Source organism: Impatiens glandulifera, chromosome 1 (genome assembly GCF_907164915.1).
Source record: "Impatiens glandulifera chromosome 1, dImpGla2.1, whole genome shotgun sequence".
Classification (NCBI taxonomy): domain Eukaryota; kingdom Viridiplantae; phylum Streptophyta; class Magnoliopsida; order Ericales; family Balsaminaceae; genus Impatiens; species Impatiens glandulifera.
Genome location: NC_061862.1, coordinates 132,067,090 through 132,080,343, shown reverse-complemented (window position 1 = coordinate 132,080,343; position 13,254 = coordinate 132,067,090). Strand labels below are relative to the sequence as shown.

The 13,254-nt window shown below is 32.6% G+C and overlaps 1 protein-coding gene across 1 annotated transcript; it reads right to left on the bottom strand.

The window, feature by feature from the left end:
- Window positions 1–1,995: 1,995 nt before the first annotated feature.
- On the bottom strand, window positions 1,996–12,534 carry LOC124919803 (vacuolar protein-sorting-associated protein 33 homolog). The gene is made up of 22 exons (XM_047460140.1): window positions 12,263–12,534; window positions 12,130–12,169; window positions 11,965–12,045; window positions 11,676–11,870; window positions 11,443–11,553; window positions 11,293–11,358; window positions 11,041–11,148; window positions 10,885–10,929; window positions 9,557–9,613; window positions 9,316–9,410; window positions 8,716–8,767; window positions 8,520–8,576; window positions 7,019–7,081; window positions 6,827–6,933; window positions 5,693–5,815; window positions 5,323–5,404; window positions 4,995–5,065; window positions 3,699–3,779; window positions 3,057–3,114; window positions 2,892–2,953; window positions 2,381–2,474; window positions 1,996–2,291 (listed from the first exon to the last, which is right to left on the bottom strand). The coding sequence occupies exons 1-22, from the start codon at window positions 12,313–12,315 to the stop codon at window positions 2,202–2,204; spliced, it is 1,791 nt and encodes a 596-aa protein (XP_047316096.1). The 5' UTR covers window positions 12,316–12,534; the 3' UTR covers window positions 1,996–2,201.
- Between the last annotated feature and the right edge of the window lie 720 nt (window positions 12,535–13,254).

Here is a 13,254-nt window from a genome sequence, read left to right as displayed (position 1 = left end):
TTTATGGGCTTACGAAATTGTTTGTTTAGAGGTGTGAAACCCGTGAAAATGTTTGTTTAGAAGTTTGTTTATGAGCTTGTGAAATTTTAACGTTAAGAAAGAACCTCCAACTTCCAATGAACTTTAATCACCACTAGAATGTGATGGATTGAAAAGTTTACTAATTAAATATTTTTCTTCTTAATTTTGCATGTAAGTATTAGAGGAAATTTCACGATCCAGGCCTGACAAACTTTGCAAAAATTATTTTTTCGGACGAAAATACCCTTTCGCGTTACGCGACAGAAATGACCAAAATGCCCTTAATATTTATTATATTTTCTTCAGTTTTTTTTTCTTCCCCTTTTCTTCCACGTTCTCTCTCTTTTCGGTCTTCTCCCCATTCTCTCTAAACCCTAAGCGGCGCGGCGAACACTCGGTTTGCGACATACACTGGTATACTTCCGTTTAGCAAGGATGTCGACATACACGGGTATACTTTCGTTTAACAAGGATGTCGACGTATACCGGTATACTTCCGTTTTGAAAATATATAGTTGTTTGTTTGTTTCCTGATAGCATTGTTCCTTTTTTTACACCCATAAGCGATCGCGTCACACGAGAGTATCAGAGTATGTTTCTTGTTTCCCAAAAGTTGATCGTGTTACGTGATCGGCTGCGGTACGGTCGCGGCATGGAAGGCAAAGATGCAGCACGGTTGCGGCACACGAAGTGTGGAAGGCGAAGAGGCGTCACGACCGCAGCACGTTGTCACGTGTATTTTGCTCATGTGTATTTTGTAAATATCTCTAAGTTTCTTCTATATGAGTGCAATAATATCTAGAAATTGAGATTATTTTATAAACAAAATTTAAGTTTCTTCTTTATGATTTTCAATACTTCTTTTTTGCTAATCTATCTTACACTTATACACTTGATAAACATGGAATATTTACCTGAGAGTAGATTAATTCGTTTAGTTTGACCTCTGTGAATGTTTAGAGGATTGGGTTATAAGCCCCGAGTCCCTTCTTTTCTTATGATGATGTGTGATGAGCACTTATAAAAAGAAAACATACGGCATAAAGTGTTTTATTATGGTTGTGTTTTATCATGGTTGTCTATGCATAATATTTTGCTATGTATATGTATATATCAAAAACATCTTTATCTTCCAAGTGTCATGAGTTATTATTCTCTAAAATCACATACGTCATTTTATATAATAGTTATGCCTACCAAGAGTAGTATGTATATAAAGGGTAATAGAAATATATTATGTTAGTTGAATATTGTAGCCACATTAATAAATCATATATCATCTTATTTATATTCTCTTCCAAAGAAGGTCCCCCAATCTTGTAAAAGACAATACAAAACAATAAATACAAGAGTATCAGTATGTTTCTTGTTTCCCGAAAGTTGGTTGTGTTACGCGATCGGCGTGACCGTGCCGCCTCTTCGCCTTCCACTCTTTGCGTGCCGCGCGATTGTGCCGCCACTTTGCCTTTCACACTTCGCGATAATATGTTGAAGCTCACTCCGGGAAATTTGTTTTCACGTACCAAGTCATTTGTGTATCATTTTGTTTGTCGTTGTGTTGTGTTCACCGTTCGCTTGCCATTTAGGGTTTAAAGAGAACGGAGAAAAAATAAATGAAAAATGGAGAATAATAAATTCCGTTGCATCAAGCGAAAGAGTATTTTCGTCTTTAGACATGACGAAAAAATCACTTTTGCAAAGTTTATGAGGCATAATCATCTCCTAAAAAAGTTATTATTATTATTATTATTATCATTTTGTATATATTTTAAATTTAAATAATCAAATATTTTATTTTTCAACTTTTTTAATTTTTTTATTCAATACTATTTTTAAAAAAATTTCTATTCAATACTATTTTTTATATAATTACTTTTTATTTTATATTAAACTACTTTTTTAAATATGTTTTAATTTGTTGTTAGGTCTCTAATATATATACTCTTTTTTTTTTTTATTTCTTGCAAGATAAAAACAAGAGGAATATAGTATTGATGAGTAGAATGTGACCATGGTAAAAACAAACTTTTAACATTTCAAAACACTCTGCAAATAAATAAATAAATAAAACCACAAAACAAAACATGCTCCATTGTTGGACATTAGCTTATATTAGTATTCATTCTCATAATAAACAGGAAATACAATCATATGTTCTTCTTAATCAAAATGAGAATGAATCACACCAATTTCTCTATGAACTCTTCAACCAGGGTCTTGCCATTCAAAACCTTTGTCGTGCCAATGATCAAGTCGTACGACATTCCTTCCTGCATTATTATATTTTTTACTTGTCATTTTTCTCGGAATGATTGACAATTTATAAAGAAAAATAATACTGAAATGATATGATGTGTACTTGAGCACTCAGAAAACGAAGAGCTGAAATCTCGGCAAATGTTACGCCTCCCATGAAAATAACCAGCACTGTTGAGCGTCTTCCATCACCCAATCTGATCAATAACATGAATTAATTAATAACTATTTACAAGAAAATCAAATCAAATGATACGTTTTCTATTATTCTACAAATCATCTTGATAATTGGGCAAAAGAGATGACAAGAAGATGAATATCAATTGTGTATAAAGAATTAGGTCCACTCTGGTAGTAGTAGTAGTAGTTATACAAGGGTAATATGGTAATTAATAATAGTATATGGATTGCAAGGTAAATAGTTACACAACTGTTTCGTCTTTTCTTGTTTCCCACGAGTAATTCAAAAATCATTTTTTTTTTCTTCTAATTCTCTATTGTAACAAGAAAGAGTAGTAGTTCATCTTACAATGCTACAACACTTCAAGCATTTGCTTTCGAAATAGATGACAAATACAAAAACAAAATGACCAAGTTAAGGAATGAATTCATACCTGTCTATACTAGGCAAGGCTCCCGATGAGACATCAAATGATGGACTGTTAGCAAATCCACTCTATTAAAACATAATACACCATGTCAAAGCACATAAAGACTCTTATAATAGGAAAACATGGAAACAGATCAAATGGATAGGGAGTGAGAACAGAAACACAAACTCGTTTGGATTCTGAGTGTGGTCCAGGCAATAGCTTAAGAATTTCTTCTATTGGACGCCTGCAAGACCGTGCAATGAATATTATATACTGAGTAATAAAGACAGACGTTTATGGAGAAAGTAATATGAAAGGATATTTTTGTTTCATTCACCAAAGCAACAGACTAGTTACTTTGTTTCTGGAGAATAGAGCTGCAGGCGTATAAAGACTCAAACTCATAATATTGCGGAGATAATTCTTTACACTCTACTACTGAACTAAATGAGTCTTCGTTCTCCTTATTCATACTTTATCTACTAAAATGAGAGCACTTGGTCTTATTCATGAACAACAACAAGTTTTCAAAACTTGTTTTGTTTCGAAATTTTACAGAACAAATGGGATATCGGAATCATTTGCTATGGAATGAGAAGAATCAATCTTATGCGATTACAGAGTAAGGTGCAAAATGACGTATTATTGGATGAAAATGGAAGTAATCATAATTTCTCAAATGAAGACTTTTGTCCATAAGTAAAATGTGTGAACCATAAGTTTAAAGCATTAAAGAGACAAAATAAAGGGAAACCATTTAATAAACATGGAGATGTTAGTGGTCATAAAAGATATAAAGATTCAGCTTTATGAAAACAAAATTCTCACCATCCTGATCGAATTGCATGTTGTACAAGGCGAATGCTAAGAGGTGCATATCCAGAGAAGACATAAGCAATATCATCAGGGCTTGCAAGGAAACAGAAAGAAAAAAAAAGTCAAGAGGTAATCCATGTGAATTGTATACAATTTCAGGAGTAATCAAAGCAAATGGTCAGATGAGAATATTCAATACTGTGATTTGCTTCAAATAAACCATAAAATACAGGAACTACTAGACATTGCTGAATGTACTTCATAAATGCAAATCATATGCTAGATGCAAATATTGCAATTAACCACTACTGGTTTTAGATAAATATGGGAATATCCTAGTTTTCTTTTGAAATCGTATTCTAATTTTCTTCTATTTCTTTGGATTAGTGCTAGGACAATAAGAGGAATTCAGTTTCCCACCCTCACCGAGAATATGTTCTTCTTCCTAGTCAAAACTTCTCTTAGGATGTGTATAATTGGAAATATAATTATAATTCCAATTTGATAGAATTGAAATTTTTATGTTTGACATGGGTTTGATTCCATCTGGAAGCGCTTTGAGTTTAAGCGGGGACCATGATTATGGGGTGTCATGTTAGTTCTGCTTTAATTTCCAAAAAAAAAAAATTATGTTTGGAGAAATATAATTTTCCTGGGTTGGGTCCATGTATTTTGTCGTCTTTGTGTCCTTTCTTTTGATAATCAGGTCTCTGTTGTTTCTGTAAGTCTTTCTTCTCTTTTATTCATTTCATTTCATGCTTTTGTTTCTGTAAGTCTTTCTTCTTAATTTTCATTTCATGCTTTTGTGTTGAGCTTACCTTTTTAAATAAAATCATATCATTGCAATTCTGAAGTGGGAAGGATGGAATTGAAACCTAAAAAGGATTGGGAATTCAATTCCACTGGAATTATAATTCCAATTCCTTATTTTTCAAGTCTTCAAACAAACAAAGGATTTGGAATTGAACCCCCAATTCTAATTTCATTTCCACCCAAATCAAACATAATCTTATTGATTCCTTCACAATATTTTCTTTTTCAGGTCCCCACCTATTCTTAACAAATATTTCAGAAGAAAATTTTTTATAACTTGAGTATAGGAGAGCTGCAAAATCAAGGACCGCTCAAACTTTATGCACAGATGTGTTTGATAACCAATACAAGGAATCCTAAGTATTGCGTTCTTATTGTAGTATTTGCCTAATGACTTCCAGGATATTTTCTTCCCATATTTTAGGATACATTGGCAGTATCTAAGCATGCATGTAGGAAATAATTCATTTTTATAGTTCCAAAAAAGAAGAATACTTGAATGTATCGACGTTCTCTGATACAAGGTTCAACACGCGTTTGACTGTCAACCAGTTGCTCTTTGTCTCCTGCAACAAAATGGAATGACATATTATTGCATTCACTTAAACTAATAGAAAAAATATGCGTGGCTCCAACATAAGATAATAAGATGTGACACAAGTTTATAGAGGGTAAGCCCGTCAGGCGGCAAGTTTTGCTCGCCTGGTTAATTGGTTAAGTATGTTTACGGGTTATGTGCTTAACCTGAGGGATTAGTCGCACTCCTAAGGAGAAGCGGAACCCAGCGTTCTAAAAAAAAAGTTTATAGAGGGTAAGAGAATACCTGTTTTTTAAATAATCCAGCTTTCTCTAAATTATAGAGGGTAGCCATGTGCTCAAAGCCATAACTATGAAGAAACTCTCTCCTAAAGCAATAGTGTAAAATTGACTGGAATTAGAAAAGGTAGAAATAAATCTTTTAAGAAGAGTGTCTAGAAAAGCTGAGAAAGATAGAATTATGAGTTTACATATATATGGTTTGGTAATATTAGCTGATATTAGTGAAAAGATAAAGATAATTTCAACGGAAGCATATGATCCATGTGGTCCACCCTAATTAATATGAGGACAGAAAATATTTTGGGGGAGAATAGAGATAGATAAGTGCACAAAGAAGAAAGATATACAGTTGAGACTAAGTGATAAATAGATACCTTAGGTAATCAAAATTCTTTTTTGGTATCCCAGCATTTGTAACAGAAAGCAAGACAAGAAACCGGAGGACATTGACAAGAGGCTCCTGCTTGTGGATCATTTCTTCAATGTAGTCAAGGCATCTACAGTTGTAAGTTCATTAATTGGATGATCTCATTTGAGCTTCTAAGAAATCTTATTGCCAATAAGGTCATCAGAGAAAGCTCAATTTCATTATGCAAAAAAGGAAGCGATAGGTGCAACAACAAACAAGACAGATGAAACGTATTAATCACAACAAAGAAAAAAATAACAAAAATTTCAGCTCATCTCAAATTATCATCTTACTCAATTAATTTAAGACAATCAAAAACCTCTTTCATCTCATCATTCTTTTCAGAAAGCATTGACATAAACCAATGGCAGGTGAATAAGGAACTATAATGATCTCATCTTTAGTGTGATTAATAAGATATGTTCTTTTGAGTCATTGATAGATGAAAGCAATTTTGTGTCTATAACTCATATGTCTGGTATTTAGATTACACCAGAAGAACTGTTTCTTCTTGTTCACGAGGCAAGTCAAACAACCAAGGCCTTGTTTGATGAAGGCTATTTAGATTTAATCCAAATAACCCCTTATCTCATCGCCAATCAATTCTTTAATCAAATCATTCAAAATATCAACCAATAACCCAAATTATCCTTGCTCTATTTTATTTTAAAATTTTAAATATTAAATAAAAATGAATTTTAGTCATTTAACTCAAATAATTCAGATTTTCATCGAACAACTTTTTATAAAATCGAATTATTTCAAGTAAAACAAAAAAGACTACATCAAACAAGCTCCAAATAAGAAAACATATCATGGAGACAAAAAATAATCGTTAAAGGAAATGGCAAAAAAGAAAAAACATAACATGAAATCCAAATGTACACACCCTATCCTCTTTCCCACTCCAACCTCCATCCCACCCCAACCTACATGGGCGTGTGGAAAAGATCTCAAAGTAATATGAAAAACTCTGCTCAAGGTATTACATTGTGCTGGCAGAAAAACATCAAGATCTTTATATGGCACATGCTCTTTATTTTCTGACCTGGCGCATAGAGATACCATGAGATTTATATAAAGTTCAAGATCTGCTTACATGTCATAGCTCTGGGCCTCCACTATGGTGTGTTCCATGTCCAAACGGGCAAGAAATGCAGGTTTTGATGTGAATGTTGTCAAATGTTGAGCAAGATTTATATGTCTCTATCACAAAATGCAAAAGTTAAGGTAAGTAGTGAGTTTTTATTTGTACTTGCCTACAATCTGTTTTATAAAACCATGCACTCACAGTGATTTCAGGCAACGAATTCAGCTTCTTCACAAAGTCCTTCAGTTCAGACACTGTTTGAGACTGTAGAAGTTGATGAGAAATACATAAGAACAATAAGAGAAACAACAAAGTATACCAACCATGTTACAATCAACACATGTTGGGGAATGTTCACATGATTTTGGTTTAGGTGTTGCTAAGGCGGATGAGTCATGGACATTGATAATCATGATCTTGGTGAAGGACTTGAGTCAATATATCTTTGTGAGGAATGGGGACGATGGGATTTGCCATCCAATTAATGTTAATGTAGTTAATCATTTGAGGGATGTAGCGCCTGGCGTGGCAGCACTCTCAGTTGTTTAATTTTCTTTTTAATAATATCAAGATGGAAGATCAAAAGGGGGTTGAAACTATCGAAGTGACATCAAAGAGCGGAAAAAAGATCATATAGAACGTAAAGAGATTAAAGAAGATAAGACCAAACTTGAGAGAGAAATGCAACACTAGAGTAGCAATGCTAATTTCGACATTAAGTTTCACTTAACTTCGATTGCAAGGACTATGTGGTTTCTAAAGGAAAAGGTAAAGGTCGGGTATGTAAGGTTTCAAAAGTTTCTATCAATTCCAACAAGAAAGTGAGCCTTCATGGAATGTTTGTCATGTGCTCGGTGATGGTGGTTTATTGGCAACCATGGGATGGATTAGTAGGGATTGGTTCTCTATGCTTTTCATTGGAAGGATAATAATTAGCGGAAGTTGGCTTGGATTTCTCAACTTGCTTTGCTCTTTTGTCTTTCTTCATTATGTTTTGCCAATTTCAAATCGCAGTTCTGCTATTTGTACTTTTCTTTTTCAATCTATATACAAATTAATCAACATACATAAAAATTTGTTTGACCTTTGAATAGATAAACTGATGATGCCTAACATGTTCATTGACTTCCCACATCTCTTTTGAGAATTGATATATTTAAGAACTTTCTGATTAATCAAATTGAACATTTGATCAGATAGTTTGCCTAGTACATGCATTACATATGAAGCATTAGCTTGCCTGTACAGATATATGCATTCTAAACAGCTTAAAACAAAATAGAACTCCATCCTTGCCATGTTATACACGGTTGCCTTTTGCACAAAGTTTAGGCTTGATCAACAAGGCCCGTGGCTAAGGAAGTTAGTTCTAGAAGTTATATAATATTTTCCCTTGAGTTCTCATTGAAGAAGTAATTTTAAACATCAAAAGGTGAGATAACAAGAAAATTAAATCATAAACTAATTCATTTGATGGGAAAATGTTATTTGAGTGGGCAACTTTAGAAAGATAGAATATGATGAGATACTGGACTTCTGCTCTAGTAATTAGCTTCAATGAAGAATGTGCAAAATATAAATAGTTGAGCTACTGTGTATAGTTTCAGAAATCCTACTCTACCACTTCCCTCTTTTTTAAACACAATGCAACACCGAAGCTTACACAAACACTCTTATTTGAAAATGCTAAGCAATTACTTACAGTAGTCGTCATCTCTGTGTAGTCTTGTTTCATAGATGTTGCTTTTTGACGCAAAACCTGCAATAATACCACTAATTGAATCTAAAGTAGAACGTATAGAAGAAAAATATCTCAATGCCAAGGCAAACTTAGTTGCGGAGATTCAAGGAGAAGTATGGAAGATGTTTATACATTAAAAAAAGGAAAGTGTATCTACCTGCACAACAGCTTCAAAGTTACAATCTCGTATCTCTTTGAATAGCTTGTCACTGGGAAAAAATATCCAAATGAATGAAACTATAAACAAGATATATTGAAACTCCTAAGCATTAAGTCATAGATATTATTACTGCTTCTAGAGATACATATATTCAATGGACAATAATAAGTCATTTATGCATGGAATGAGCTGAATGGAGTTCATTCTAACACAAGTGTTTAAAATGCAGTTGTATGATGTGTGGCAATTGAAGGAATATCATCTGTTTTTAACATTCCATTGGGTTGTTTTTAATCCCGAGAAATATGGGACAGTTATCTCTCTTTTTTTAAGTATAAATATTGATTATTGATAATCTACAATAACTATATGCTACTTATCCAATCATTCAAATTTTCTTACAAAAACATCAACCCATGACGGTGTTCCTAATAGATATTTCAACCATGTTAAAAGGAAATTACTTGAGACAAGTACAAATTGTAGATTTAAAAAGCAATACCAAAAAACTAAAAGATCACTATGTAACCAAGAGAAGGGAAGGAAAGGAAAATTCTTAATAGAAAAATTGAATGGTTTGATATGAGATAAATGTACCTAGAATTAAGAGGAACCTTTACTTTTTTTCCTTCTTGTTGAACACCCATTACAGATGCATCCAACTCAACAGCACCATTATTGACTTGAAGGCACTGCACAAAACTTTATTATGACTAATGGAAGCTTTTGCTTTCTAAGAATGAAAATATAAAACTTCTAATATAAATAATTATAACCGATCACATGGAAATAAGATTGTCATTTGTCTAGCCTCAAATTAGTTTCCAGAATATTTTACCTCATCCAGCAAGCCCTCATAAGTTAGCTGGGAACACATAGGAGTTACCATGTCCACCTGTATATAGACAACAATTTATAAGGTAAATTTCACCCCCACAAAATAACAAAAATAAATGCATCAGCTTCTACATAGATTGCCAACCATGAAGGCTGGCATGTCCACAAAGTACATAGAATGCAACACTCCTAAATAGTCTACATAATTTAATATGATTCTAGAATCCAGCACTGTGGGGGGTCGTGCTAGCTTCCCAAATTCATAAAAAGAAATATTATTTCTAGGTTAAGTAAAGCTATTAATTTCATTAACTGAATATACCTATATATTGCTCAAGTTGTAATTCAACCATAACTCAGTATGGGCCTAAGACCTAAGAGCCAAATCATTAACGACGTATATATCACTAATCCTTACCATAAGTTGGAGCATATAAACCAATTCTCAACTTGATACACAAGGATGAGAACAGAATATAAAGCAGAGGATTGGTGGATACATCATCGGTTGTTCACATGCAAAAGCGTGTGTAATTAAGAAAATCTTCATATTTTGGAGATTATAAAGAATTCTATTGTATTATTTTGAGTTAGATTTTACACATTTTATATGTCTGCTTACAAAGAACAAAAATAATACAATTAAGGAAACATAATTTTCCACTGAACGAAAGAAGAATTGCAAGGAACTCCCTCACAAAAGGGATCAGATAATTCTTCCATTTAAGGGATTGAACCTCTTAAATCCAGTGTTGAATATCAGTTAATTTACAATATATTCACAATAAATTTAAGCATATTTACAGTTTATTCACATCCTCTCACACTCCCTCTCATGCTGAGGTAGAAATGTCCTTCACTCCTACTTGAATATGATACTATGAGACTTGGGCAACTCATTGCTAAACCATGTTCTACGTGTCCCTCTGATGGAACGTATGGTATGTATACTAATCTGTCCTCCAATTTTTGTTTAATGAAATATCAACCAATTTCAGTATGTTTTCTCATGATGTAAATGATTATGAGCAATATTGACAGTTGACTTACAGTCACAAAATACTACAGTAGATGGCTTTGCCATGAAATGAGACTGTAAGATCTAAGAACAGATACAATTACAGAACAGAAAATGAAAAAAAAAAAACAAGAGAGAGAGAGTGAGAGAAAGAAAAAAAACAAAGGGAATGGAAATGGTTGATGAATAAAAAATGTACTTAGGAATCTGACTTGGAGAAAACAAATTAGAAGCAACTTCAATTCTTTGCTTGAGGTATAACACTAGATACTTAAATAGTAGTTCATACAAGACAAGGGGAGTAGATTTACCTCCCTATCAATGAGGATAAGCGTATTTATCTCTGGCATCCCCATCTGCAAAGGCAAGATCATCCTTGTGATAGAGACATGGACAAGTTCATACTTAAAACATTCAAATCAAATTAATTCAATTATTATCTTAAAGATGGAATTATGTGATATTACATCAGATGAATTGACAGGATCTTCTGCTTGCATTCGATTAAGAATGTCAGCTACACGTACTGATGCCTTTCCCTTGGCCCTCACATTCGGTATCAGTCCAAAAGAAAACTGGAACGCCAAGTTAACCATGATTCATTAGTGTGCACGTAGTGAACTGGTTAAGAGCTGTACAGATCTCAAAAGAAATAATAGGCAACCTAACCAATGGTGTCAATCTTCTCCATAAGAAAAGTAAAAGTAAAAAATTAAAACCTCAAGCTTGTGGATTGCTTTTGCTATATGCCAGAGAGAGCTTGCATCTCCATCAACTACCCAATCCTGACATATGACCCACAAAATCTCTGGTTATTTAGTTTCATATTATTTTCCACAGTAAATAAGATAATAATGGACAAAACATACTTTGTAGGCAAGGTCAAGTTCAAATGACAACACGTCTTCATCCAAAGGAACAATATATAGCGGGTACTCCCCAATGGTCATGAGGTGATGTACTTTCTCCTCCTCAAGTACCTTAAAAGAAACAAGATCAAAATTGTCATATAATGTTACCCAACCAAACTAGTTTAAGCAAGTCTGCAAAAGAGGATCTTGATCACTGAATGAGATGTTACTTGTTGCAAGAAAAATGATACCTTCTCACATGCAACAGATCGGCGAGGAACAAAATAAGTAAAATACTCTCTTTGAAGGCCTTTAGATATATCATTCTGAACATGTGCAGAAATTAGTTTCATTAAATTGAGCTGAGCTCGCACAAGGTAAAGAACTTTAGTGCAATCTGTCTGAATTGGTTCAGAAGTAAGAAGCCGCAATTCAACCCCATGTTCCTGATCAGATGAACAACCTTAACTTTCAGAAAAGAAAAAAAAAAAACTATACAGCTTTGAGGAAATCAAATGCTAAATTAAGATTAACAACTACCTTTAGTATGGATGTCTGAATAATTAAAGAGATTGAACCTCCAAGCTTTGGATCAATGATTAAACACTTCTTTCCTCGTATCTAATCAGTTAGAAACATTCAATTAAAAAGTTCGCAATCCATAGTTACCCATAAACAGGGAAAAGTATGAAAGATCAAACCCACATTCTTTAGTATATAAATGAGCTCCCTTTGAGATTGATCTCTATTTTCAAAAGAAGAAGAAGAAGAAAGTTAGAGGGTAACACGGGTAAGCTGAAAACATTGTTAATAATCAATCAAAAACTATATAGAAGACCTTAAAGAAGTAAGATTTACGGGAGCATTCTCCAAACTAGGAATCTGAGCCATTTCTTTCTCTCTCTCTCTAATGCGCACGATAAAGATAAAGCAGGGAAGAAGAGGGGATGCAATAATGATTATAATTCAATTATGGGTAGCATTTGATTTTGAAAATCGCGATAAGAATGACAAACTCTCACGATGGACTCTAGGAAGCAGGGGAGAGGATAAAGCCATAAAAGGGGAAGAGAAATAGGTCGGGATGTCGGATACTAGTACTACTTGTTAAAGGAACAAGGCAAACAGATCATAACAGGTTTTCTCAAATTATATCAAAAACATATTCTTTCTCCAAATTTTAGTTTTTATAAATAATTTAATTTTTGTATAATTAATACTTTTATTTTTAATGATAACATATTATAATATGTTTATTTTAATTTTATAATATAATATATTTTATTTATATAAAAATTAAAAATAAATATGAATATGAATTAAATAAATCCATTAATATAGTGAATTAAGAAAGAATAAATATGAGAAAAAAAAAGTGTAAAACACAAATAGAAAATTTAAAATATAAATAAATAAACTTATTTATTTTATATATAAATGTGTAAAATTAGAGAAATAATTGGGGATTGAATTTGGGTAAAAGAATAAGAGAGGGAATGACGTGGCATAATACTGGAAAAATCAAATAATTTTTCTCTCTTCTCTTTCCTCCCACTTTTCCATTTTTCTAAATGCCCATCTTCCAATCATTTCTCTTATAAAAAACTAATTATTCTATAATTAGGTATAAAATTATTTATAAAAAATAAAATTTTAATTTTACCTACATATTTATAATTTCTTTATTAGATAAATTAAATATATTTATTTATTTATTATTTTATAATTTTAATAACAAGTGATAGAAGGATAATAAAAAAGGAAATTAAAAAAAAAAAATTATAAGCATGTGAGGAAAGAGAAATGTTTTTTTTTATAGTCAATTTTTCT

Excerpts from the sequence above, each read along its gene's own strand:
- LOC124919803 (XM_047460140.1), bottom strand. The coding sequence starts at position 12,315 with ATGGCTCAGATTCCTAGTTTGGAGAATGCTCCCGTAAATCTTACTTCT. Across the intron at positions 12,170-12,262 it reads GTAAATCTTACTTCTTTAAG|AGATCAATCTCAAAGGGAGC; the intron begins GTCTTCTATATA and ends TTTTGAAAATAG. Across the intron at positions 8,577-8,715 it reads ACTTTGAAGCTGTTGTGCAG|GTTTTGCGTCAAAAAGCAAC; the intron begins GTAGATACACTT and ends GTATTATTGCAG.